Below are 21654 nucleotides of genomic sequence, written 5' to 3' on the forward strand. Positions count from 1 at the left end.
TTATAGAATTTCAGCATGGCATCAAGAATCTGTGAAACCGAGTTTTCTGCATACAATCGAGGGAGAGATTCGGTTGGAGGTACTGTGCCTGCTCGTGATAGTAGGTCAGGCAACTTATCTATGCGTATGATTGAAATTAAAATATCTTTGCCACATTTCACTTTACGTTGTTTGTTTCTTTTGACCGGTTTTTAAATGGATATCATTTATTTCTTCGATGTAATAATGACAAGTTTATTAATTATTGGTTGAAAGCTCCACACCAATCGATTAAGTGATGGATTAATACTTTAATATCCTTGTTAGGCATCCAGTGTTTAATCTATTTATGGAAAGATGTGATTGTTGCGCTTATTTAATTATACAATTGGAAACACATTTTAGTAAAAAGAACTTATTCACGAAGTGAGGATATTTTGAGGAGTTGAAGTTTTAGGCTACTTATTTTGGAGTTATGATAATGATAACATTACAAAGAACTAAAGGATAATTCTGAAGTTGTTTGTTTTAATTCTGTAAATAAAAATTATCATAACTTGAACAGTAACATTCTTTTTAGTCATTTGTATTTTTTGTAATTCGTAAAGAACTGTTATGACGCATAATTTTGTACTTCTAAGCTTCTATTAATTTTTGTGGGAGTTTTTAGAAAGTAATATTCAAAATGAAGCATTTATAAAAGATAAAATGAGTTAAAAAATCGTCAAAAATTGAAACTTCCATAGGTGAAACATTTATAACTAAGGAAGACCGAGGGTTAAAAAAAACTGAAGAGAAGTATGGTTTATGATATAAATGAAGTTAAAAAGGAAACAAGAAAGTAAAGGAGGAAGCCATTGTAAGACAAGGTGCTTATTGCATAACATTGCCTCGAGATAAAGCTGTTAAGTAACTGAGGAAGACAACACATTCGCCATATCTTCTCTTCCCAGTTGCCTTCACGAAATACCCAGAAGTTGACGGATGTCTCTCTGCATTACAATTTAAAAGATGGCAAGAGAGTTAGAACAGAAGCAGCACAAAGCATATGAAGTAATTTAAAGAATAATTTAGTCCTGACCTCAAGGCTTAGAGGAGAAGTCGTGGGATAATAGCGACCCACTACGTGTCCCTTCTTATCAACCACAAACTTGGCAAAGTTCCACTGAATATCATCACCAAAAATACCCCATTTGCCGGACTTCAAGAATTTATACAGAGGAGCTGAATTACCCCCATTCACTTCAATCTAGCAATAAAACGAATGAAAGAGGTATTAATATCAGTGCATGCCACGGTTCTCAGCAGAATTTAGATGAATAGCAGTAATCATATATACTTTTGTACAATTAACTAGTCAAGGTGCAGAATTTAAGTTACTAGAAAAATAGCCTGAAGCAGTTGAATATCATTAATAGAATCTTTTCCATAGAAAGCATAACGAGGGATTAGGATGAAAGCAAAAAATATAAAGCCAACGATGACACAGATCATAGATTTAGTCTAGACTTTAGAGTAGATCTTTAGCTACAAGTCTAAAAATACTGAAAATATATATAAAGGTTTCTTTATTTATTTGGAAACATAATAACACAATTTTGGCGAATTGGGTGCTTAAAAATAATAGTTCATGCATGTGGACCAACCTTGTCAAAGATGGGGAATTCAGATTTGAAACGAGTGCAGACAAAGTCCACAATTTTATCATTGCTTTCTGGTTCTTGCTCTCCAAATTGGTTACATGGAAATGCCAGAATCTCCAAGCCTATGTAAGTTCAACAACCCAGTCAATTGCATTAGTTAAATTTATTTACAAGACAAGAGAAACAAAGATAATCAGAGCAATGTATCACAGAAACATTGCACAAAACAGGGTTCCTCCCTAACACAAGTTTTTCCAAGCTGGAAAATTATCAGCACGAAGAGATAATGAAGTATTTGATCAATTTACGCTATTTAAAAAAGCATCAATTACAATAATAGGATGCAATGGTTCCTACTCAATTGCATTTTGAATAACAGCCCCACGTGTGCATGTTTTATCCTCCTAGATTTTGCAATTCCTTTTCCAATATATGGGCCATAAGAGCGTGGCCACCTTCCTCATAGTATCACATGGTGTAATCAGCAAATCCTACCACATTTTCAACAGGACCCAAAATGCTATTCCACAGACGTGCTTGTACCCGGAAGTTCTATACATGGGTGCTGCCCACAAAGCAGTGCCATGTGTTCTCAAGGTTGTTTTGGCAAAAGCAGCATACTGAATTGGATTAAGCCAAACACGGACTGTGACGTAATAATAGGTGAGTTTCACAGAAAATAAGCACATCAGCCTGAACTTCTAGACAAACTGGAATCTTCAAAATTTCCTCTACATGACCCTGCTTCATCATATTAAAACTAAGTTCAGGTCCTAGCGATTATGTTTCCTGTCCATGAAAGCAGATTCACAGAGGTTTGCCATGTCATCATGTGCCAAAGAATTTCCAAACATTTAACCCTGGGACATTTCCAATTCTCCATTTCAAACCTCCTCTAACCACCATCTGAGAAGCATGGATGCTAAGCCTGGCCTAAAGCTAAGCTACCTCTAAGAAGACCCCTTTTGGGTAGTATTTAGCTTTGAGAACTCCTGATGTAATAGCATCATGGCCGGAAGATAATTTCCAACCTTGCTGCCACAGCATGGCTAGATTAAAGTTGTGAATATATCGCAAACCCATTCCTTTGTATTATTTTCTCACAACAAAAAGAGTTAATCGTCCAATGCATCTTTAGACTAAGGATGCAGGTAGCAAAAAAGTGCTGCCAAGATTGCTTAGGCCACAAACTTAACAAGCGTAGGATAAAGGCTTTCTTGCCCAATAATTAACTGTTACGTACCTGAGTACGTAAACTAGCCAAATACAACCTTGCACACTCTCTCACACGTAATAGAACAATAAACACACGTAATAGAATAATAAACGAATAACAATGGATGAATGAATCTCTTTTATTGATGGTAATATCTGAATAAACAAGGGTAAACAATAATTGGGAGCATAACCTCCTTCAATTACTTTGAGAGCATAACCTCCCTCACAAGACAATAATGTCTGTCACAAAACTCAATAATCACCAGCATACCTTTAACCCTAGACTCTAACTTTATTTATATTAATTATTTCCAGCCCATCTCTTATTAAATATTCCTTTATCTGCATTTAATATAAATATCCTTATATTTAATATAAATATCCCTATATTTAATATAAATATCTCTATATTTAATATAAATATCTCTCCGTATATTATCCTAGCATATATCCTTAATTATAAATATCTTATATTGAATATTTCCCTAAATATATATTTATTTACTCTAATTAACTTATACTATATTTATTTACTCTAATTAACTTATACTAAATATTCTCTCTGCTCATATACTTTCCAACCCTTATTATTACCCCTACCTTAGATCGTAACATTACTCCTCGCTGCAAAACAACCTTGTCCCCAAGGTTGGATTGGGGAGCTTGATTTCATGGCTCCTCATCAATTCAAGTCTGGAGGTTTGGGTGGTGGAAATTCTTCGTCGTCCTCTGCATATATCAGGACTCTCAAACTCCTGTCCGGACAACGGTGCGCAGGACCGAACCGCTCGCCGCATCTAAAGCACCTTCCTTCTTTCCTACGTTTTTCATATTCCTCATAAGGTAGATCCCTCACGTTTCTTTCCTTTCGTCCGGTCCCCACATTCTCCGTGATGTCCGCTCGGCTCTCCACGACAGTTACCGTTCGGCCTTGGTTCGGGCGACTGAGCTCCAGTCGCGTATCCACCCCGTTCGGTTTTTCTCCAGATTGATTCTCGATCACACTTCCGCTCCCAGCCTTCACGCCCCCTTGGAACTCTTCCACATCCTTTGCCAGTCTCATAACGTCCATCAACTCCCGCGGATCAAGTAATCTGAGTTGATTACGGATCCCCTCCTGCAATTCTGCCATAAAGTACCCCATCAGCTGTGCGTCGGGCATTGTTTCCGTTTGGCCGACCAAGACTTCAAATTCTTGGATGTATTCTTCCACGGTTCCTGATTGTTTACAGGCCGCCAGTCTCTCGAAGACGGTTCCCCGGTTTCTTCCTCCAAAACGGATCACCATTGACTCCTTTAATCCTGCCCACGAACGGTTCCTGGCCTTCTCCCTCCAGAATCTGAACCAGTGTCCTGTGATTCCCTCCATGCTGATATAGGCTAGGTGCAACTTTTCTTCCTCCGACACTCCTTGTAGCTCAAAGAATTTGTCTGCTCTATTGATCCAATTCAAAGGATCGCTTCCTTCGAAGATGGGTAAGTCTACCCTTCTCCTCCAATATGGTTGCTCCTCTCGGTGTCCACCATCTAGCCTGCTGCCCTCTCTCTCGTCCTCCTCATTCCTTCTCCCATTGACAGACCCCTGACTTCCATCAGGATTTCCCTCATGTCGTCGACCTCGCTCTCCCATCACCTTCACCAGTTCCTGGACTGCTGCCTCCAGTCCTCCCATGGAGATTTATATGACCTCCAATCTTCCTTCAATGACATTCACTCTTCCCTCCATGATGATCCGGCAGGTCGGACCAATTGTTACGTACCTGAGTACGTAAACTAGCCAAATACAACCTTGCACACTCTCTCACACGTAATAGAACAATAAACACACGTAATAGAATAATAAACGAATAACAATGGATGAATGAATCTCTTTTATTGATGGTAATATCTGAATAAACAAGGGTAAACAATAATTGGGAGCATAACCTCCTTCAATTACTTTGAGAGCATAACCTCCCTCACAAGACAATAATGTCTGTCACAAAACTCAATAATCACCAGCATACCTTTAACCCTAGACTCTAACTTTATTTATATTAATTATTTCCAGCCCATCTCTTATTAAATATTCCTTTATCTACATTTAATATAAATATCCTTATATTTAATATAAATATCCCTATATTTAATATAAATATCTCTATATTTAATATAAATATCTCTCCGTATATTATCCTAGCATATATCCTTAATTATAAATATCTTATATTGAATATTTCCCTAAATATATATTTATTTACTCTAATTAACTTATACTATATTTATTTACTCTAATTAACTTATACTAAATATTCTCTCTGCTCATATACTTTCCAACCCTTATTATTACCCCTACCTTAGATCGTAACATTAACCTTCTTCAACACCTCATCTCTAAGGAAGCTGAACACAACCTTCATCCTCTCAATCATAGACGACAAAGCCCAAGTACTTTCTTGTGACCAAACACTAAGACTCCAAGGAGAGTGTTAATGGGCTGTATAGTTTGCATGCTTGTGTTAGTTCTATAGAAAATCTCCTATTTTGCCATGTTAATAATGACCTGTCCTAAACAACACTTTTTTGAAATATCTATTAGAAAAACTTTCTGATACAAGGAATTTACAAACCTAGGATTTTTCACTCACCACATATCGTACTTGTCTCAGCCGATAACAAAGACAAACTAATAGTTATAATACCACTTGTGGGTTGTTCAAGGAGACACTCAAGGAGATTTGGCACCAATGAGTCATGGATAAACCCATACAAGAGAATAGGACATTACCCTTAATCTAAAACCTTAAAACAATGAGTTTGTGACTCTTTGTTCTTTCATAATGCTTATCTTTCTCATTTTTATCCAATCCCCTTGTTTCTTGCAACAATCTCTTCCTCAACAATTGTCCTATTAGGAATCAAACTCTTTGATTGCAACTTGATCAACTTGCTTTATGCTATAGGATAAGCGATGCAACTTGCAACAATCTTCTACTTAACAATTGCCCACTCGAACTCGTGACTTTGACTTTGATTCCAATTGTTGAATCAAATGCTTAAGATTATTTCAAAAATTATAGTTAATAGTTAGAGCACAACCTTTTCTATTGTGGCATGCTCCATGTAACCTTTGTCACTGGACAATTGATGCAACTTGCAACCATCTCTCCCTCAATAATTGTCTTGCAAAATTTAAACTCTTCAATTGTGACTTGACCTACCTTACCTACTCTACATAATAATTGATACAACACTCAACAAGACCCATCCCCTCTTTATTAATATGGATAAAGAACATGATAGACTCCATGTGCATACCTTTGATGTAATTCATTCCATACTATCATTGACTTTACTTATGTTAGAATAATTACTGTTACATATCATCATTAAGGCTAGTCTGCTAGACCAGTAATGATTAGTACCTAGTTCTGTACCTAGAGGTCTAGTGTAGACTCTTGGTGTTCCATGTACTCTTGTGTTTTCAATATATATAGAAGATAATGAGAGGGATCGGTTAAGCCCTTAAGAATATACTTTATCAGTTTTAATCTCAAGTACTTAAGACAAGCATGAGAGCTATTTCACCAATCTTCCCCCTCCTATTGCAACTCATATGGTGTACAACCTTAAAGTCCTCTATAGTATTATTCATGATATCACAAACTTAACCAAATGCAAGCTGCTGAGAAAAAAGGCTTAGACCTATTGGCCAAGACTTTGGCAATAAACCTGTACAAAATGTTGCAGGCATATCGGCCCAAATCCTTCATAATCTAGGGGTTCTCTTTCTTTGGAACAAGGAAATGTTGGTGTTGGGAGGGAGGCCTTTTCTAACCATTTCAGACTGGCTTGGTAAATGTCAACAAACAACATATATATCCCAAAATATTTTGTAGAAAGCTGGGTTTAACCCACTAGGGTCTGGAGCTTTTTGTAGAACAATGCTTTTTTGAATTCCTTGAGTCAGAAGGGTTTGGTTAAGATATCATTATACATATCCTACCACTAAAGTACCTCAACACATAACCATAACTATTATTGTTGAACACTCAATTTCCCACAGTAAGTTTTAGCGATTTGACTCTGCCTACTTGAGAGTCTATTATGGGTTTATTTGTGCTCTTACGGGTTTATCTATTAGGAACCTCCAATGCTTTTTTGAATTCCATGAGTCAGAAGGGTTTGGTTAAGATATCATTATACATATCCTACCACTAAAGTACCTCAACACATAACCATAACTATTATTGTTGAACACTCAATTTCCCACAGTAAGTTTTAGCGATCTGACTCTGCCTACTTGAGAGTCTAGTATGGGTTTATTTGTGCTCTTACGGATTTATCTATTAGGAACCTCCCAACCGGACATAAGGACCATTCCACACAAGTCCCCTCCTGTTGCTCAATATGAATCTCCATCTCACCTTTGTTTTGTTCATTCCTGAAGCCTGTATGTGTGTTCTTGCCCCCTGAATATCCTTGTTAGCCATGAACTGATGTGGGAAGGATATAAAAAACATGGCGGCTGCATAAGGCTGACCGAACAAGAACACCAAGAAAAACCTAAATCATCTCACGTGAAGAGAGGCATCCCACGACAAGAGAAAACATATTTTCCATTCACCATTATGCGACTAATATGTATTCATAGATTGCTTATCCTAAGGCTACTTTATAATAGTTACAGTTGGAAATGACAAATAAGAAAAGAAACACTAAGGATATAATACAATACAAACCTTCGTCTTTATACTTCGCATATAATTCATTCAGCTCCGTATAGTTGGAGTTGGTCAAGCCGCTGTCTCAATCAGAAAAACAAACTAGAATTGTAAATATACTCAACATTTATATGATTATCTGTATGAATAGTTATTGACAAGTAGAAAATAGAATCTGCTGAAATTTCAAGGCTCTAAATTAATAGAAGCAAAATTGACGTAAAAAAGAAACAAAAAATAAACGTCACACAAACTAAGGATACCATTTAGAAGCAACATTGATAATCAGCAGGACTTTTCCCTCGTAAGTGGAGAGATCTACCACATCTCCCTTAGCATCCTGCAAATGAATGGAAGAATTGTAACAGGAATTATAGTTATCACATGCAGATGTATTTGTGTTCTCACGCTATACATAAACACCTCAGCTTACGAGATTTCAGATAAAATATTCTTCAAGGGATTATATCTAGGTCTAAAAATAATAGAGTAGAAGAAAATATAAACGGTTTGTGTGTTAAATAAAATAAAAAAATACACAGTTCTGTTAGTAACATTTTTTCTTAAATAGAGAAGTATCTAATAATCATGAATCACTCGCTTCAAAAATAATTTTTCATCTAAACACTCTTGATCTTCAAGCGCATGGACTACTAACTCATTTTCTAGAGAAGCCCAGGATATTCTTGAAGGAGACTTATTTTTTACTAATTTCTCAAAGCACTTAAATCTATTTGGGAGACTATGTTAATAATCTTTCTTTGTAAGAGATTGTTTTACTAATGATCGTTTGGTGAATGCATGTTTGGTTAGACTTGTTTTGGAGAAAATGATTACGTTTTGCACTTGAGAAACATTTACTTATTGCATGTTCAGACTGTAATGTTGATAAAGAAGGGGAAAAAAACTATTCCACTTTCAAAAAAATAGGCAACAGTGCTAGTTTATCCAAAGAAGCTCAATGCACAGACGGAGATGAAGTAAGAAGACGAACCTTAACAGAGAAATCGTACACGGATTTTGGATCCTTGGAGGAACCGGTGGACATGGTGTCTGTATGTACTGTAAGAAGAGGAACTGAAGAGACACGTTAGAATGAAGAGCAACACACCAACTCTTCGATTTTGAGTGTTGAGAGTTGAAATACGTGACCAGTGATGTTTGCACACGTTGCGGGGTTTTTGTCGTATTTGCAAACTTTTTCTCTCTCTGAATCTCAAGTATACTGCGAACTAATATTACTTTTGGGATTTTTATTAATTTTTGAGACTGAGTGAAAAATTTTTCTAACATAAAATTTAAGGTTTAATATTTCTGCATCTTATATTTTCTATATATTATTTAATTTTTTATTTTTATTCTCAACACTTACAAATACAACATTCTGTAAATTTTTTTCATACGAAAATTTGATTTAATTTTGGGTCAAAGTATTTATTTCTGTCTACCGTTTAAGACTAATAAACATGATATCTTAATTTGATGATTATTAAATAATTAAAGAGTTTTCTTGGCTAATGTTCTTATAATATTGATTTAAAAATTAAGCTCTCTTATTAAAATTATACAAAAACACAATAAAAAAACTAAAATAAAACTTTTGCTCGTGCCAATAAAAAGAATTTCTCTTTTCAAATCCTTAAAAATTGATTAGCACCTGTTTTATTTAAATTTGTGATAAACTCCTCAATTAAAATTTCGATTTTGACCTTGTTGATTAATTTACTCCACAATTTCAGTGTAAACGGATAGGTTTCATATTTAAAGACTAAATTGAGTAATATGTCGTGCCTAGGAACCGAAATTACGGATGCGAAAAAGAAGAAACATCTAAGCTGAAAGTTCTACTAATGAAATTAAAGCAATCAAATTATTGGATAGTTGTTAGTCACAATTTTATGAAGATGAACAGCAACTCAGAGGTACATATAGAAGTAGAAATACTGTGGAAATTCCACTTATATGGCAATACATTTTTCTTATTCATGATGATATTCATTTAGTGGCAACTCCACATCATGCATCCAACAGCTTCTTTATGTCTTTCTGCAGACATTAAGACCAAACAGTCATTGTTAGTGTTCAAATTTTACTGGTGTCATCCTCGTACAGATCAAGTTACCTCAATGCTTAGTGGAGAAGTTGTTGGTGCATAACGGTCAACCACATTCCCATCCTTGTCAACAAGAAATTTAGAGAAGTTCCATTTGATACTATCCCCAAGGACTCCTCCACCTTTGCTTGATTTCAGAAATTTGTACAGTGGAGCAGCATTGTCACCATTCACATCCACCTACATACATTAGAAGCATGTACTAACAATACTTGACATGTTTACAACAGATTGTGATGAAATACAACATAATAAGAACACTCCATCAACATCATATTCAACACAGTTTGCAGTTTGGTACCTTTCATAAATTGGGACCTGTTCTCGAATTCTATCAAATTGATAGATATTGAATGAAATCAGTGAGAGCAATTAAGGACAACACCAACCTTGTCAAAAATGGAAAACTCAGCTTTGAAGCGAGTACAAGCAAATTCCACTATCTCTTCATTAGTTCCTGGTTCCTGAGCCCCAAACTGATTGCAGGGAAATGCCAGAATTTCAAGTCCTACGCAAAAAATTAGAAGACTGCCTCTATAAAAAAAGAAGATAAGGAGAGAGAGCCTTTTGATCTTAGAAATAGACACTATCTATGGCTGGTAAATACAAGGCTGAAGGAAGATCATTTTACCATGAAGAAAAGGTATAAAACAAACCAGAACAGAGAACAAAAACAAAGATTTATATAAATCAAAAAGCCTGCAAGAAAGATGAGAAAACCATACCTTTCCCTTTGTATTTATCATATACTTGATTCAGTTCTGTGTAGTTTGAATTAGTCAAGCCACTGCACAAATATTGAGTATCAAAATATATTGTAAGGCTTACTATGGGAAGAAAAAGTGAAGTGTGAGAAAAGTGCATTAAGGTTTTTTGGTAAGCATAAGATGTGTCAAATAATGGTAGGAGATTGGTTGCTGTTTGCTAAAGTAGCTATTCGTATGTTATCATGAATGACCTGCATAACCATTCGAATTAGTTGGTACTTTTCAATTAGAGATAGTACCATTGTGAGGCAACATTGACAATGAGAAGAACTTTTCCTTTGTAATCTCCCAGATTAACATCATTTCCCCTGGCATCCTGCAGACAAACTTAATAATTAAACGAGTCCATGACTTGCAAGGGATTTATACATTAAAGAAAGAAAAAGAGATAAATAAGTGGGATGTGTAGAGAAAAGCAACGTACTTTAACTGTGAAATCATGAACTGATGATTTAGTGTTTGATTGGCTAGCCATTTTTAGAGTGAAGGAATTTGAAATTGAAAGAATTTTTCCTGATGAAAGATAAGAAGGATGGAAGACTGTAGAATGAATGACTTGAGAGGTAGAGAAAAAAGCAAATTATCGGACGCAACAACCAGATAGAGCCACTTCTGTAGCATTCTGAATGTGATATGCTATATAATAGAAAATGCAAAAAAAAAATGTTGCAAAATGAATTAAAAGAGAACAAAATACCGATTGTTTGGCATATATACTGAATTAAGAAAATATTTATCTATTGAGAAATTAAATATTTATCTACTGAATTAAAATCCTTGTATGAAAGTGCGTACACGGTTAATGAATGACATTGGCATCTAAATTGGTCAAGGGAAGTGGCGAACCAAAACTTGAGGTCTGCAATCCTTAGTTGCAGTAGCTTCTAGATTAAATTGGATCAAAAGAATGCAATGGCATATTCTCAATGTTCACACTATAATCCAAGCCAAACATACCCAATAGGAATAAAGATGCTATGGAATATGAGAATCTATTCCACACGACAAAAATCAAGAAGTCTATATACATACAAACTACGAAGCTAGAAACAACAATTTCGTTTTCATTTTCTTTCCAGTGTTCTTTTGGACTTTGTACTCGTCATGTTACTCTTGAGTATAGATCCCAATTCCCAAGACTAATTCCATAAGCTACCTTACTGTTAAAGAAAATTCATTTGATAGATTTGTGCAGAAAAATGGAGGAGTTCTAACACACATTACTATGATGAACACATTGGAAGTGCTCATATTTGTAAGCTAACAGAGAGAAAACATAGATTCAAAATTGAGAGAAACAGAGAGAGATAAACTAATAATACTGTGGCACTTTATTATTGATGAAAGATGGTTACAAGTATTGTTAATGAGTCATTGTAAACATGGCATTAAGTGCAAAAGTAAAAAGAAACAAATAGAGAGTAGAGAATCAATCCTTGTGTGGTTGCTCCAACATGCTAACCCTCTCAAACAGATTGTTCATTGTAATGGCAAACGCATCCTGAAACTTGTCAGGCTCAGCGTTGTAATTCCCATATACCAATCCAGGCAACAGTTCGTATACAATATATCTCCTCATGTTTTCTCTCTCTCTTAACGAAATGTTGGCCAGTCTCTCCACCACATTCATTTGTGTCAACTCTTTTTTGTCCATAAACACGGAGTACTTATCATGGTCATGGGGCAAGTGCCAAGGATATTGGTAATAAGCTGTGAAAGGATCAAAGAGAACAGGGATGCAACCTGATATGAGCGAATCAAAAACAGATTTTCTTGTTGGACTATCTCCTGGGGGCTGTAGGCAAAACTCAGACTCCACAAAAAGTTCTATTACTGACTCAGCCTCACCACACTTAACAGAACTGCAATTCATAAAATGACATTTCCCATCACCTAATGAAGTGCATTGGTTGATTAATGCTGACCTAGTGTTGTCCTCTGCATTAGCCCGTGCTGCTCCAGCAAAACTCACAAGGTTTTTGCGGTTTGATCTAATGATTTTCAGTTGCCAGGAGATTATATCATTGTCTGAATGTGGGTGGAAATTGGTTGGGTGAGGAATTCCGATGTCATTGACGTGCCAAGGTTGTCTTTCAATCAAGAGCTTAATGGGGTTTTGCATTTTGTCAAGTTCTAACAATCTAGTCCCCCAAGGAGACTCACTGCTTCTCCTAAAATCCCACGAAATCTTACCCAACACAAACACATGATCCTTACCTGAATTCCTTTTCCACGGTCCTTGTCTCTCAAGCCACTTCACCAATTCCAGACTCAAACTGTCCTTCACATCATTTGACACGTTCCTGAAATGCCATCGCAAGATATCCAAACCACCATAGAATGGAACATAGAATAGCTTTGCAACCGTTTCATCAGAAACCCTGCAAGGATGCCTCAAGACTCTGGAATGAAATATGAGTTCAAGCGAGTACTGATGAGTCTTGTACCATCCTTTGCCAAGCTTGGCTATTGGCTCACCCAACCCCTCGTTACTTAAATAGCTGCAGAAGTCCTGCCACGGAACCATGTCACGGCATTGACCCACCAAGTCCTTGTTAAACTTGGATGGCAAGTCATAAACGTATATTCCATTACCATCACAAGTTGCATAGTTTTTGTTTGACTTTGACCTCCAGGATCTATGGACTTGCAATTGTTCCTCAACGACCTTAACAGCATTTGCAACCCTCTCATCTGTATCATTGATAACTAGTCTACTAGCAGCAGTAACCGGATGTGGGGTATATGGAAAGTTGACAGGTTCAGCAGTTGCATTACCCTGATCAATTCCAGGGGTAATAGTAGAGATATTATTGTTTGTGGAGGTTGGTATTTCAAAGGAGGGGTGAGTACCTGCAGACAGACAATAGAGGTTATCGATTTTCCTTGTGGAAAAGCAAACATGAATGATGTTTCCTGTTATTAAGGTAGAGAAGGAAGACCACATGTAGATAAGGATTATGAGGAAGACTAGAGCAGAAATTCTACTAAGATAGTTGTAGAGGATTGTAAGGCCAAAGTAAGATTGTTTAGCTTCTAGATTTCTAGATGATGATTTTGGTCTTTTTCTGGATATAGACACTGCCATTTTCTGGGGGTAACAATGATAGTTTGCCTTACTTCTGGTTTTTTATAAAGTAAAGGCAAAATTAATCGTGGTTTGCTCACCTAACAATCTTATCATGCAAGCAAAGTTATTTTTCCTTGACTAAATAACACTATGCACGTCGAGATGTGCGTTGCCCGAAATTTCATGTTCTTGATGGTTGTGCTCCCCGAAACTGTACAGATGGCATATTTTAGTGGTTCACATTCATGATGCAATTAGCATTCATCCTCTCAGCGGAATGGAGTCAACATTGAATAATAAAATTATGTTAAAAATATATACATACATATCATTAGCTAAAACAAGAAGATGAATGTGTATATTCACTCTGTATATTGTGTTGATTTCATCTGCATTTTATGATTGTGGTCTATCCAAAACTTAAAGAGAAAAAAAGAAAGTCGTTTATTTTGCCCAACACCTTAAATAATCCCCTCTTTAATTACTTTTCACATCTAAAAGTCATAGTGTTCTTTGTATTGGAGAAGTCTGAATAAGTAGTTGAATAAAATCATTTAACCTCTCTACAATTGCCATGTTCATATTTTTCAGAAGCTATACCATTTATAATGCAAGCACGTAGTGCTGTTTTTCTCTTGTGTTAACTAAATTGTGCACGTCGAGTTGCGCTTTAATTATGTGTAATGTTTTCGTTGTGTAGTTGTGCTCCCAATATAATAATACGTCTGAAGAATGGCATCATAGTGGTTGGAATTCATAATGCAATAAACGTTCATCCATGTACTCAAATGTTTGATTTTCTGAAAGTCAGACATTAATGTTTATTTATGTTAGGATAAACTTAAATGCAATGGAATTAAATAGGTTGTTTATTTGTTTAGGAGTTTTGTCTATTTTTTAGTGTAAGGGTAAGTAGTTTAATATATTGGTTATTAGACAATAAAAGGTACGTCTCTATCATAGAGTTTATTTGAAGATAAAAAGTCAAATGTGAATCCTGTAAGTTGTAGTGTCTAGTTGACATGTAAAATTGTATCAAAACAAGTAGGAATACAAGATAGTTATTAAGTTTTTCATATAAAGATCGAGTTTTGCTAAAACTCTACATATAGCACTCTTCTCAACCCGTCTTTCCTTAGTAGAAAACGAAATTAGCGAAAATGAAACAGGTTTGCACAAAATCTTTACGGGTTAAGATCTTGATTCATGTTTACATGTACTAGAGCGAGTCAAAGACCAAACACTAGAAGAAAGATAATTCTACTAAATTCTTACTGATTTGCATGCATCAAAGCAATCCACATACAAATCAGAAGTCCTTTCCAGCTTGAGTTTGCACGGAAACATCAGAAAGTATAGCGTTACATGATAAAAACACATTCAGCAATAGCAGATAAAACAATAAAAAGGAAAAAAACTTATTTGAAGCATCACTTACACTAGCACTACAGTATACAGCAACTCTACAACATACTGTCTGTTCTTGCAGGGAGGCGTCGGAAAAAGTTTATTGGGACACATGGCAGCCTGTGGCGAAACCTTGGATGCCTCATGATGTAGAAACCTGCCAAACCAGCCACAGCTTGAAAAGGGGTAACATAGAGCACCAACGCAGATAGAAGACACAATGTAATAAATAAGGATGTAGCACGAGGGTCTCTCCAGCTTAACAGTGCCTGAATCCTTTCTCCCTGGCTGGCCAAATCCCCAATCACTGTTTGAATCCTTCCAGCCACACTCCTCAAGCGATCATACCTCATTCTCACAAGGTCTGGGCTTCTGCTCGTTGGGAAAGTGTCAAACTCTTCATCCAATTCATCAGGGTGCACTGCCTCAGCTTGTGAGATTCTTGTGTTCATGTGAGGAGGGTACCTTGGTCTATATCTGAAGTTCCACACCCCTATCAAAAACATGTAGAGAAAAACAGTGGGCAAGATCAATTCTGGGAAGCACACAAGCATGAGAAACAGCACATGAACCAGCACTGTTGTGATAGGATTTCTCCACATGCAGATATCACCGAACCACTTCCCAACCGCAAACACACCAGAGAAGACAGTCATCAGTCTGAAGAAATTCGCCTTGCTTCGCCGCATGCTCCAAAGGTGAGAGTCCACATCTGACATGTATTCCACCACTTCCTTGCGAAGTGGTGGCTCTGCTCGGCCGAGTCGTGCTGCCACTATGTTCATTGCTTGGTGGCGTAGCATGTCTAGCTGTGTCACGGAGAAAGGCCTAACGTAGTGCATTTTAGGCAGCAGTGGACATGAGTACAAGTAAAGCATGTTTGCCAAAGAAGTGCATGAAAATCGTATTGCCAAGTGAAGTTCACCCATCTTCTTAACCCCAGTTGGGTGAAGAACCAACAATGGATATGAGTGAGTGTAAATCCTTCCTGTTTCTAAAGTAGAGATGCGAATTCTGACCTTCCCAACTTTCAAGTCCTTCGAAGTACCGTTACCCTTTTCCCCGATCTGGCTGTTGTCGAAGACACCAACTGTAAGAACTGTGGCATGATCAAAAACCTCCCAAGTGTATTGCTCGTTGTATTTTGGACTCAGATTGTCAACAATGGTCCTTGTTCTGACCCATTTGTGACCATATTTTGCTACACAGTATGTGTCAGATGTGCCTCTACCATCCCTTGTTTTCATTGGGTGGAGTCCTACAGCATTCAGTACTCCAAGCTCTAAAACCCCAATTGGTGGCTTCCACAATTGCTTTGCTGTGGGACGGAGATCACTGCTATAATGAGTAGACTCGTCAAGAACATGATATCCTCCATCTAGGCATAACCGGAGCTGAATTCTGCTTGAGAACTTTTCCTTCTTCAACTGATCAACATCTATAGCAACTGGCTTTTCCAAGTTGAACCATCGAGAATGAATGATTCTATCATCCGCACGCCTCTCCACAGAGTTCAGTGGTATGATGACCCTCCCAATGATTTCATCTTTTCCAGGACTAACCCGATCTTCAACTGAAATGATTAAATGATCTTCAAAAGGTTCAGCAGCGACAAACAAAAGATCCTCATTCCAGAGTGCGCTCAGCGTCCGTGCCGGAACTGTTTTTGTTTTCAGCACTTGGTTTCCTATCTGCACCTTGGCATACACATCTGGGAAACGGTTTTTTTCTGTAGGAACCAAGTCTTGTGCCTCCACAATATTGACACGTACGTACCATAACCTTGGCGCATGATACACCTTTGAACGCATCACTGCAGAGATAGCATGTGTGCTGTCAACAGGTGTGGCTGCATCTGAATGCCATGCATCTGAAAAAGCCTCATCTGCTTGAGTACCAATCCAGACAGCAAGCATCAACTCACCTTTAATCTTCTCCCCTTTCTTGTCCTCAAGACGGTACCACTCCGGAGCCAAAGGGCTATCTGGTGGGACTCTCAAAGGAACCTCATTGATGTCAAACCTCACAATGCCAACAAAATCATCTTTGATGAGATCCCTGTCCTTTATCACAACATCTAGTATGGATGCTTGCATCCGGTCCCTTGAAAAGGCAAACACCTGGTTCCATTCTGGACTCTGATTCTTATCAAAGTGTCTGGTAATGCCCTTGTAATTGCCAATTCTCACCTCAACAAATGGATCAAGACTCCCAGTCATATCCATAGCAGGAAGCTCACGAGCCTTGACAACCCTCACATACAGAAAATACATCCTTTCAACAAGATCATACGTACTAGCTGTTTTGTCTTTATGAATAACACGACCACCAACAACTCTTCCCCCGCCCAGATATGGACTAGTTTCTTTAAGTGCAAAATCAACTGGTTGTGCTGATGTACCAGTACGTACTAGCTTCATGGGTTGTGGTTCAGATTTCATTTCATCAGCTTCATACTTTGTTACATAATGAGTATCAGCAAAGCCAGTTGAATGCTGCTGGTGATGGTGCTGGTGCTGGTGCTGGTTTGTGTTAGGAAGATGATGGAATGTGTGCCTTGACTCAACCTTTTCATTTGGTAAACTGTTTACCATTGCGCTTGCAGGTGCTCGAACTTCTGCATGTGAGCTAGGATTATTGGTTGGCATGGAATCAACAACGGAAGTTGGAACAGATGATTTTATGGTTGGGTCATCAGTGATGTAAACTTTAAGACCAATCTCTCCTCTTACACGCGAGAAAATACCACGCTTTTCTAATGGATAATGCAAGACAACTGCATCAGAGTATGGGACAAAAGAAGTCCCAGTAAGGCTAACCTTGCCAAGAAATGAAGTGGACTTAGTAGCCTTTGAATGGCTGTGGACATAGACCTCAAGTGAGAGATAGTGAAGATTAGAAGGGTCAGATATGTTAAAGTAGAAGCTCTCATTCCAAACAGGGTTAAGATCCTTTTCTTTGATGGTCGTACGATACTTCTGGCCATCAAAATAAAGTTCCACAAAGGCATTGGATGAACCTAGTCCATCTTTAGGTAATAGATTGTGAGCACTAACCACATCTACGCCTAACTTGAAGTTGTTCATAACGTGGTGGTCTGGTTTCTATTTCCAAATAAGATTTTAGCGAGAACTACACGATCACTGTAAATGCCTACAAACAGAAGAGGAATAAATAACTCGTGACAAAACAACTGAAATTTCAAAAGTGAGACATAGCTGCTTAACTATGCGAGTAAAAATCTCACATGATTCTCTAGATGTTTGTTTATGCTTATAATCTGCATTTACATACATAAAAGAAACGTCTAAGCATGTTATATTTAGATTTAACCTCGGTCCAGGCAGGTATTGAGTATGGCAAAAAACTATACAAAGGCAGGGTTAAGCATGTTAAATCTCATGTCAGACTTTATTTGCGGTGGCAAAATAAAAAATCTGTTAGTTCCACAGAAAACATAGTCCAGCTAAAAGAAGTAGGAACATTTAATAAGGTACAGAGCTTGAATCAAGAGATTTATGCACTGAATGTCGTGATGTATATTTTGGGCAGAGGGGCCATGCAACAGCCACTGTTTCTTTCACAAAAGGAATAAAAGGAATATACTGAATAAGGGGAAAATTTTCTGAGCGGCAAGAAAACTTTCTAATGGTAGCAAACGAGGAAGTTATAACTGATACATCACCTTGGAGAGCAGAGAGCAACAAGTTGAGTGAGCAATGAATGAATGCCAAGCAACTGGAAATAAAAGAAGAGTTTGTGACTACCAAAATATAATCAAATGCAAAGGTTGGCAGAAGAAAAAGCAAAATGGGGTCAACACTTACCTCTTCATAGATCGAGCTCGATCATGTGCAAAACCCCTCGTGGAAGTATTTATGTACACGCATCTAAAGAAAGCAGCATGTGGCACTGGATGTTTTTGCAGCTCCAAGTTAGTGATCCATTAAACACGGAGCATACACATGAGCTTTGCGTAGTGAATGGACTCAACTCACAAATTTAAAACTTTATAAAGATAAAAGAAAACGACTTAACAACAACATCATGCACGATGCAGATAAAAAATGAAGGGTGGTCTCTGATAACAGTGAATGATAAAAAAAAATAATGAGAAAAAGCAGTGTGCTTTAGCTATGGACTATGTAGTAGTGGAGAGCTTAAAACAGTAGCTGAGTTATGATGAAGAATACACCTCGTTGGTTGAAGAGAGAAGAGTAGAGTATGTGGAAGAGACAAGGAGGAAGCAACAAAAAAAAAAGATGAATGGAATGGGTGACCACAATGGCAGTGGCAATGGCGTTATATTTTACGGTTAACAATGGTAGTGAGTTCAGAGAGATGAATGGAAACAACACAGAGAGACAAGCACTGTCTCCAATGGTAGATGCAAGAAGACAAAGACGTACCCGTGCTTCAGTTTCTGACTCGTCCTTTTTGTTTTATTTTTCTAGTTTTGTAACTTTCGCTTCGCTGCTCCTTCTAATGTAAAATGTAACGTACTTTTATACATATAAATTTTTTGCATTTATTTTACACTGCTTTTATTTATTTTATTTTTTAAAAATTACAAAAATTCCTTGTTTTATGATTATTTTAATTTTTTATAATGTTTCGAATAAATGTACGTCACATTATCATTATTCAAATATAATATTATTATTATAAGTAATGATAAGATGATACAATTTTGCGTTTATCTGATATGTACAATAATAAAATAATTTTAAAAAATAAATTTTTGTATTTAAAAAAGTATATAAAAATTTTGAGTATCTGAAATATAATTTTTTTTTAATATAAAAATTTATTTTTTATGACTATTTTATTATAAAAGTAATTTTGAAAGAGGGATGACAATAATTTCATTTTTCTAACACTGACTGTAAAAGAAATAATAGTATAATTTTCATAAGTATTAACAAACAATTAAATACTAAATATTTAAATATATCTAGGAGTCAACTTTATTAACTTGTGGCATTGGGAGACTGCCGTTCCATTAGACCAATAATCATAATCGGTTAATCAAAGTTTCTTTTTACTTTTTAATTAGTTAGCCAAAAGACAGTGGTTTAATAGTAGTACTTAACAATACTTAGTGATATATTTTTTAATACAATAAAGGTTTTTGCTTGTGAAGTCATTAACTAAAAGAAAATGCATTTTTTACTGCTGCTAGTATTTGGTAGTAGTATACTTTCATCGGAAGTTTTAACGAAAACACGTCTGTTCTTTATTTTTGTAAACATTTTAATTTTCTGTAAAAACCACTTTCTATACGAGATATCTATTCACGGATTCCTGAAGAAATATATAAAATAAATTTGATTATGATTTTAATTTTTAGAGCATAATATGATTTTGTTAATGGTTAAGAAGGAAAATCTCTTTTTTTCTTTAAAATAAAATCGATTCAGAATATATAAATATACATAAACTTTATTTTAGTGATATTTTAATAAAGTTTATTATTTATTGGTTTACTTATTTAACCATTTTGAGAGATGTATTGAAAATTCTATACTTCTTAAAAATAAAACTAATTTATAGTATAGTATATAAGTGCATGAAGGAGGATGGAGAGATATTAAAATTGGACCTCCACTTCCTAACTCCTTCAATTTGGACTACAGGTCATGGGCTTCATGTGGTGCCATTAATGCTACACGGGGCTTTCTTGCTATACCTCATGTGGTGCCATTAAACCCTAATTTTTCTTTATCCTTATATTTACTTTTGATTCTGATTTCGAAATTCTGTTTAGGTATGTATTAAATTTTAAAATTTGATTAAGGAAAATATTAGAATTTTGAATTCCAGTTAAGAAAATTATTGAATTTCAAAATTTAATTAAAGAAAATATCAGATTTCAAAATTTAATATAGAAAAATACCATATTTTGAAATTTTGTTTATAGAAGTATTAAATTTTGAAATTCATTTTAGGAAAATATCAAATTTTGAAATTCAATTTAGAATGACACGTCAATGCTTTTACGTTGCTTTTAATGTGATAGTTTTGTTCGAACAAACCTCTAGACTTTGATGTTATTTTGAAAATTTTCACGAATCTTTTGGGCGTGAATTGCACGAGGATTACATCTGAACTTAGACAATGACGTGGCCCCCATGTAAGATTATGTTGATTAATAGACATACATAATGAGTATTGTGAGAACTAATAGTAGGAGTACATCGCATAGGTCTATTTGCTACATTTTGTTGGATGCACAATTTTCGTGAATGAGAGGGTCCACGTGCATTCGTGTTTCCTACTCAATGCTCTTCAGGGATCTACAATCATGTGACATGTATACATGGAAAGTTGTTGCACTTGCAGTACAAGTTTGCATAAATAAAGTAATTATTTGGATATCTCACTTTTTTATCTGTACACATTTTACATGCTCTTATATTTTCTTTACTATTTAACTGTCAAAATACATTTTCATTCTTATGTAGAATTGGATATACAAGTACTTCTTTGCAATGAGAACAAATTATTTGTTGAATAGTTATGATGAGACTATACCTCAAATAACATGTTTTGTGATAGGAGGTAGATTTTTTATCCTGCATGAAGTCAATGCACAATTAGATATTTTTACGTATAATGAGATGATCTAAACTCTTGTATGAATCACATCGAGTTATGCTTTCGCTTGTAAAAGTTTCTATGTTCTCTGAGTTCATCAAGTAGATAAAATTGTTTAGTATCATCTATTTAAACATATGTTAAAGTAATTTAGGTT

General features: G+C 36.0%; 4 protein-coding genes across 4 annotated transcripts; all 4 read right to left on the bottom strand.

The window, feature by feature from the left end:
• Positions 1 to 768: 768 nt before the first annotated feature.
• Positions 769 to 8695, bottom strand: LOC124830507 (putative glutathione peroxidase 8). The gene is made up of 6 exons (XM_047304252.2): positions 8538 to 8695; positions 7807 to 7883; positions 7562 to 7623; positions 1626 to 1744; positions 1061 to 1228; positions 769 to 971 (listed from the first exon to the last, which is right to left on the bottom strand). The coding sequence occupies exons 1-6, from the start codon at positions 8589 to 8591 to the stop codon at positions 939 to 941; spliced, it is 513 nt and encodes a 170-aa protein (XP_047160208.1). The 5' UTR covers positions 8592 to 8695; the 3' UTR covers positions 769 to 938.
• A 679-nt stretch (positions 8696 to 9374) lies between these two features.
• On the bottom strand, positions 9375 to 11022 carry LOC124830509 (putative phospholipid hydroperoxide glutathione peroxidase). The gene is made up of 6 exons (XM_047304256.2): positions 10848 to 11022; positions 10663 to 10739; positions 10382 to 10443; positions 10046 to 10164; positions 9666 to 9836; positions 9375 to 9589 (listed from the first exon to the last, which is right to left on the bottom strand). Exons 1-6 carry the CDS (start codon positions 10896 to 10898, stop codon positions 9560 to 9562), a joined length of 510 nt encoding a protein of 169 aa, XP_047160212.1. The 5' UTR covers positions 10899 to 11022; the 3' UTR covers positions 9375 to 9559.
• Positions 11023 to 11731: 709 nt separating this feature from the next.
• LOC124830525 (xyloglucan-specific galacturonosyltransferase 1) lies at positions 11732 to 13519 on the bottom strand. Its single transcript, XM_047304281.2, has one exon. The coding sequence runs from the start codon at positions 13509 to 13511 to the stop codon at positions 11853 to 11855; it is 1659 nt and encodes a 552-aa protein (XP_047160237.1). The 5' UTR covers positions 13512 to 13519; the 3' UTR covers positions 11732 to 11852.
• Positions 13520 to 14751: 1232 nt separating this feature from the next.
• LOC124830508 (C2 calcium/lipid-binding plant phosphoribosyltransferase family protein) lies at positions 14752 to 19287 on the bottom strand. The gene is made up of 3 exons (XM_047304253.2): positions 18728 to 19287; positions 18586 to 18638; positions 14752 to 18053 (listed from the first exon to the last, which is right to left on the bottom strand). The coding sequence occupies exon 3, from the start codon at positions 17984 to 17986 to the stop codon at positions 14957 to 14959; it is 3030 nt and encodes a 1009-aa protein (XP_047160209.2). The 5' UTR covers positions 17987 to 18053; positions 18586 to 18638; positions 18728 to 19287; the 3' UTR covers positions 14752 to 14956.
• Between the last annotated feature and the right edge of the window lie 2367 nt (positions 19288 to 21654).

Source organism: Vigna umbellata, chromosome 10 (genome assembly GCF_029865625.1).
Source record: "Vigna umbellata cultivar VRB3 chromosome 10, Vumbellata_1.0, whole genome shotgun sequence".
Classification (NCBI taxonomy): domain Eukaryota; kingdom Viridiplantae; phylum Streptophyta; class Magnoliopsida; order Fabales; family Fabaceae; genus Vigna; species Vigna umbellata.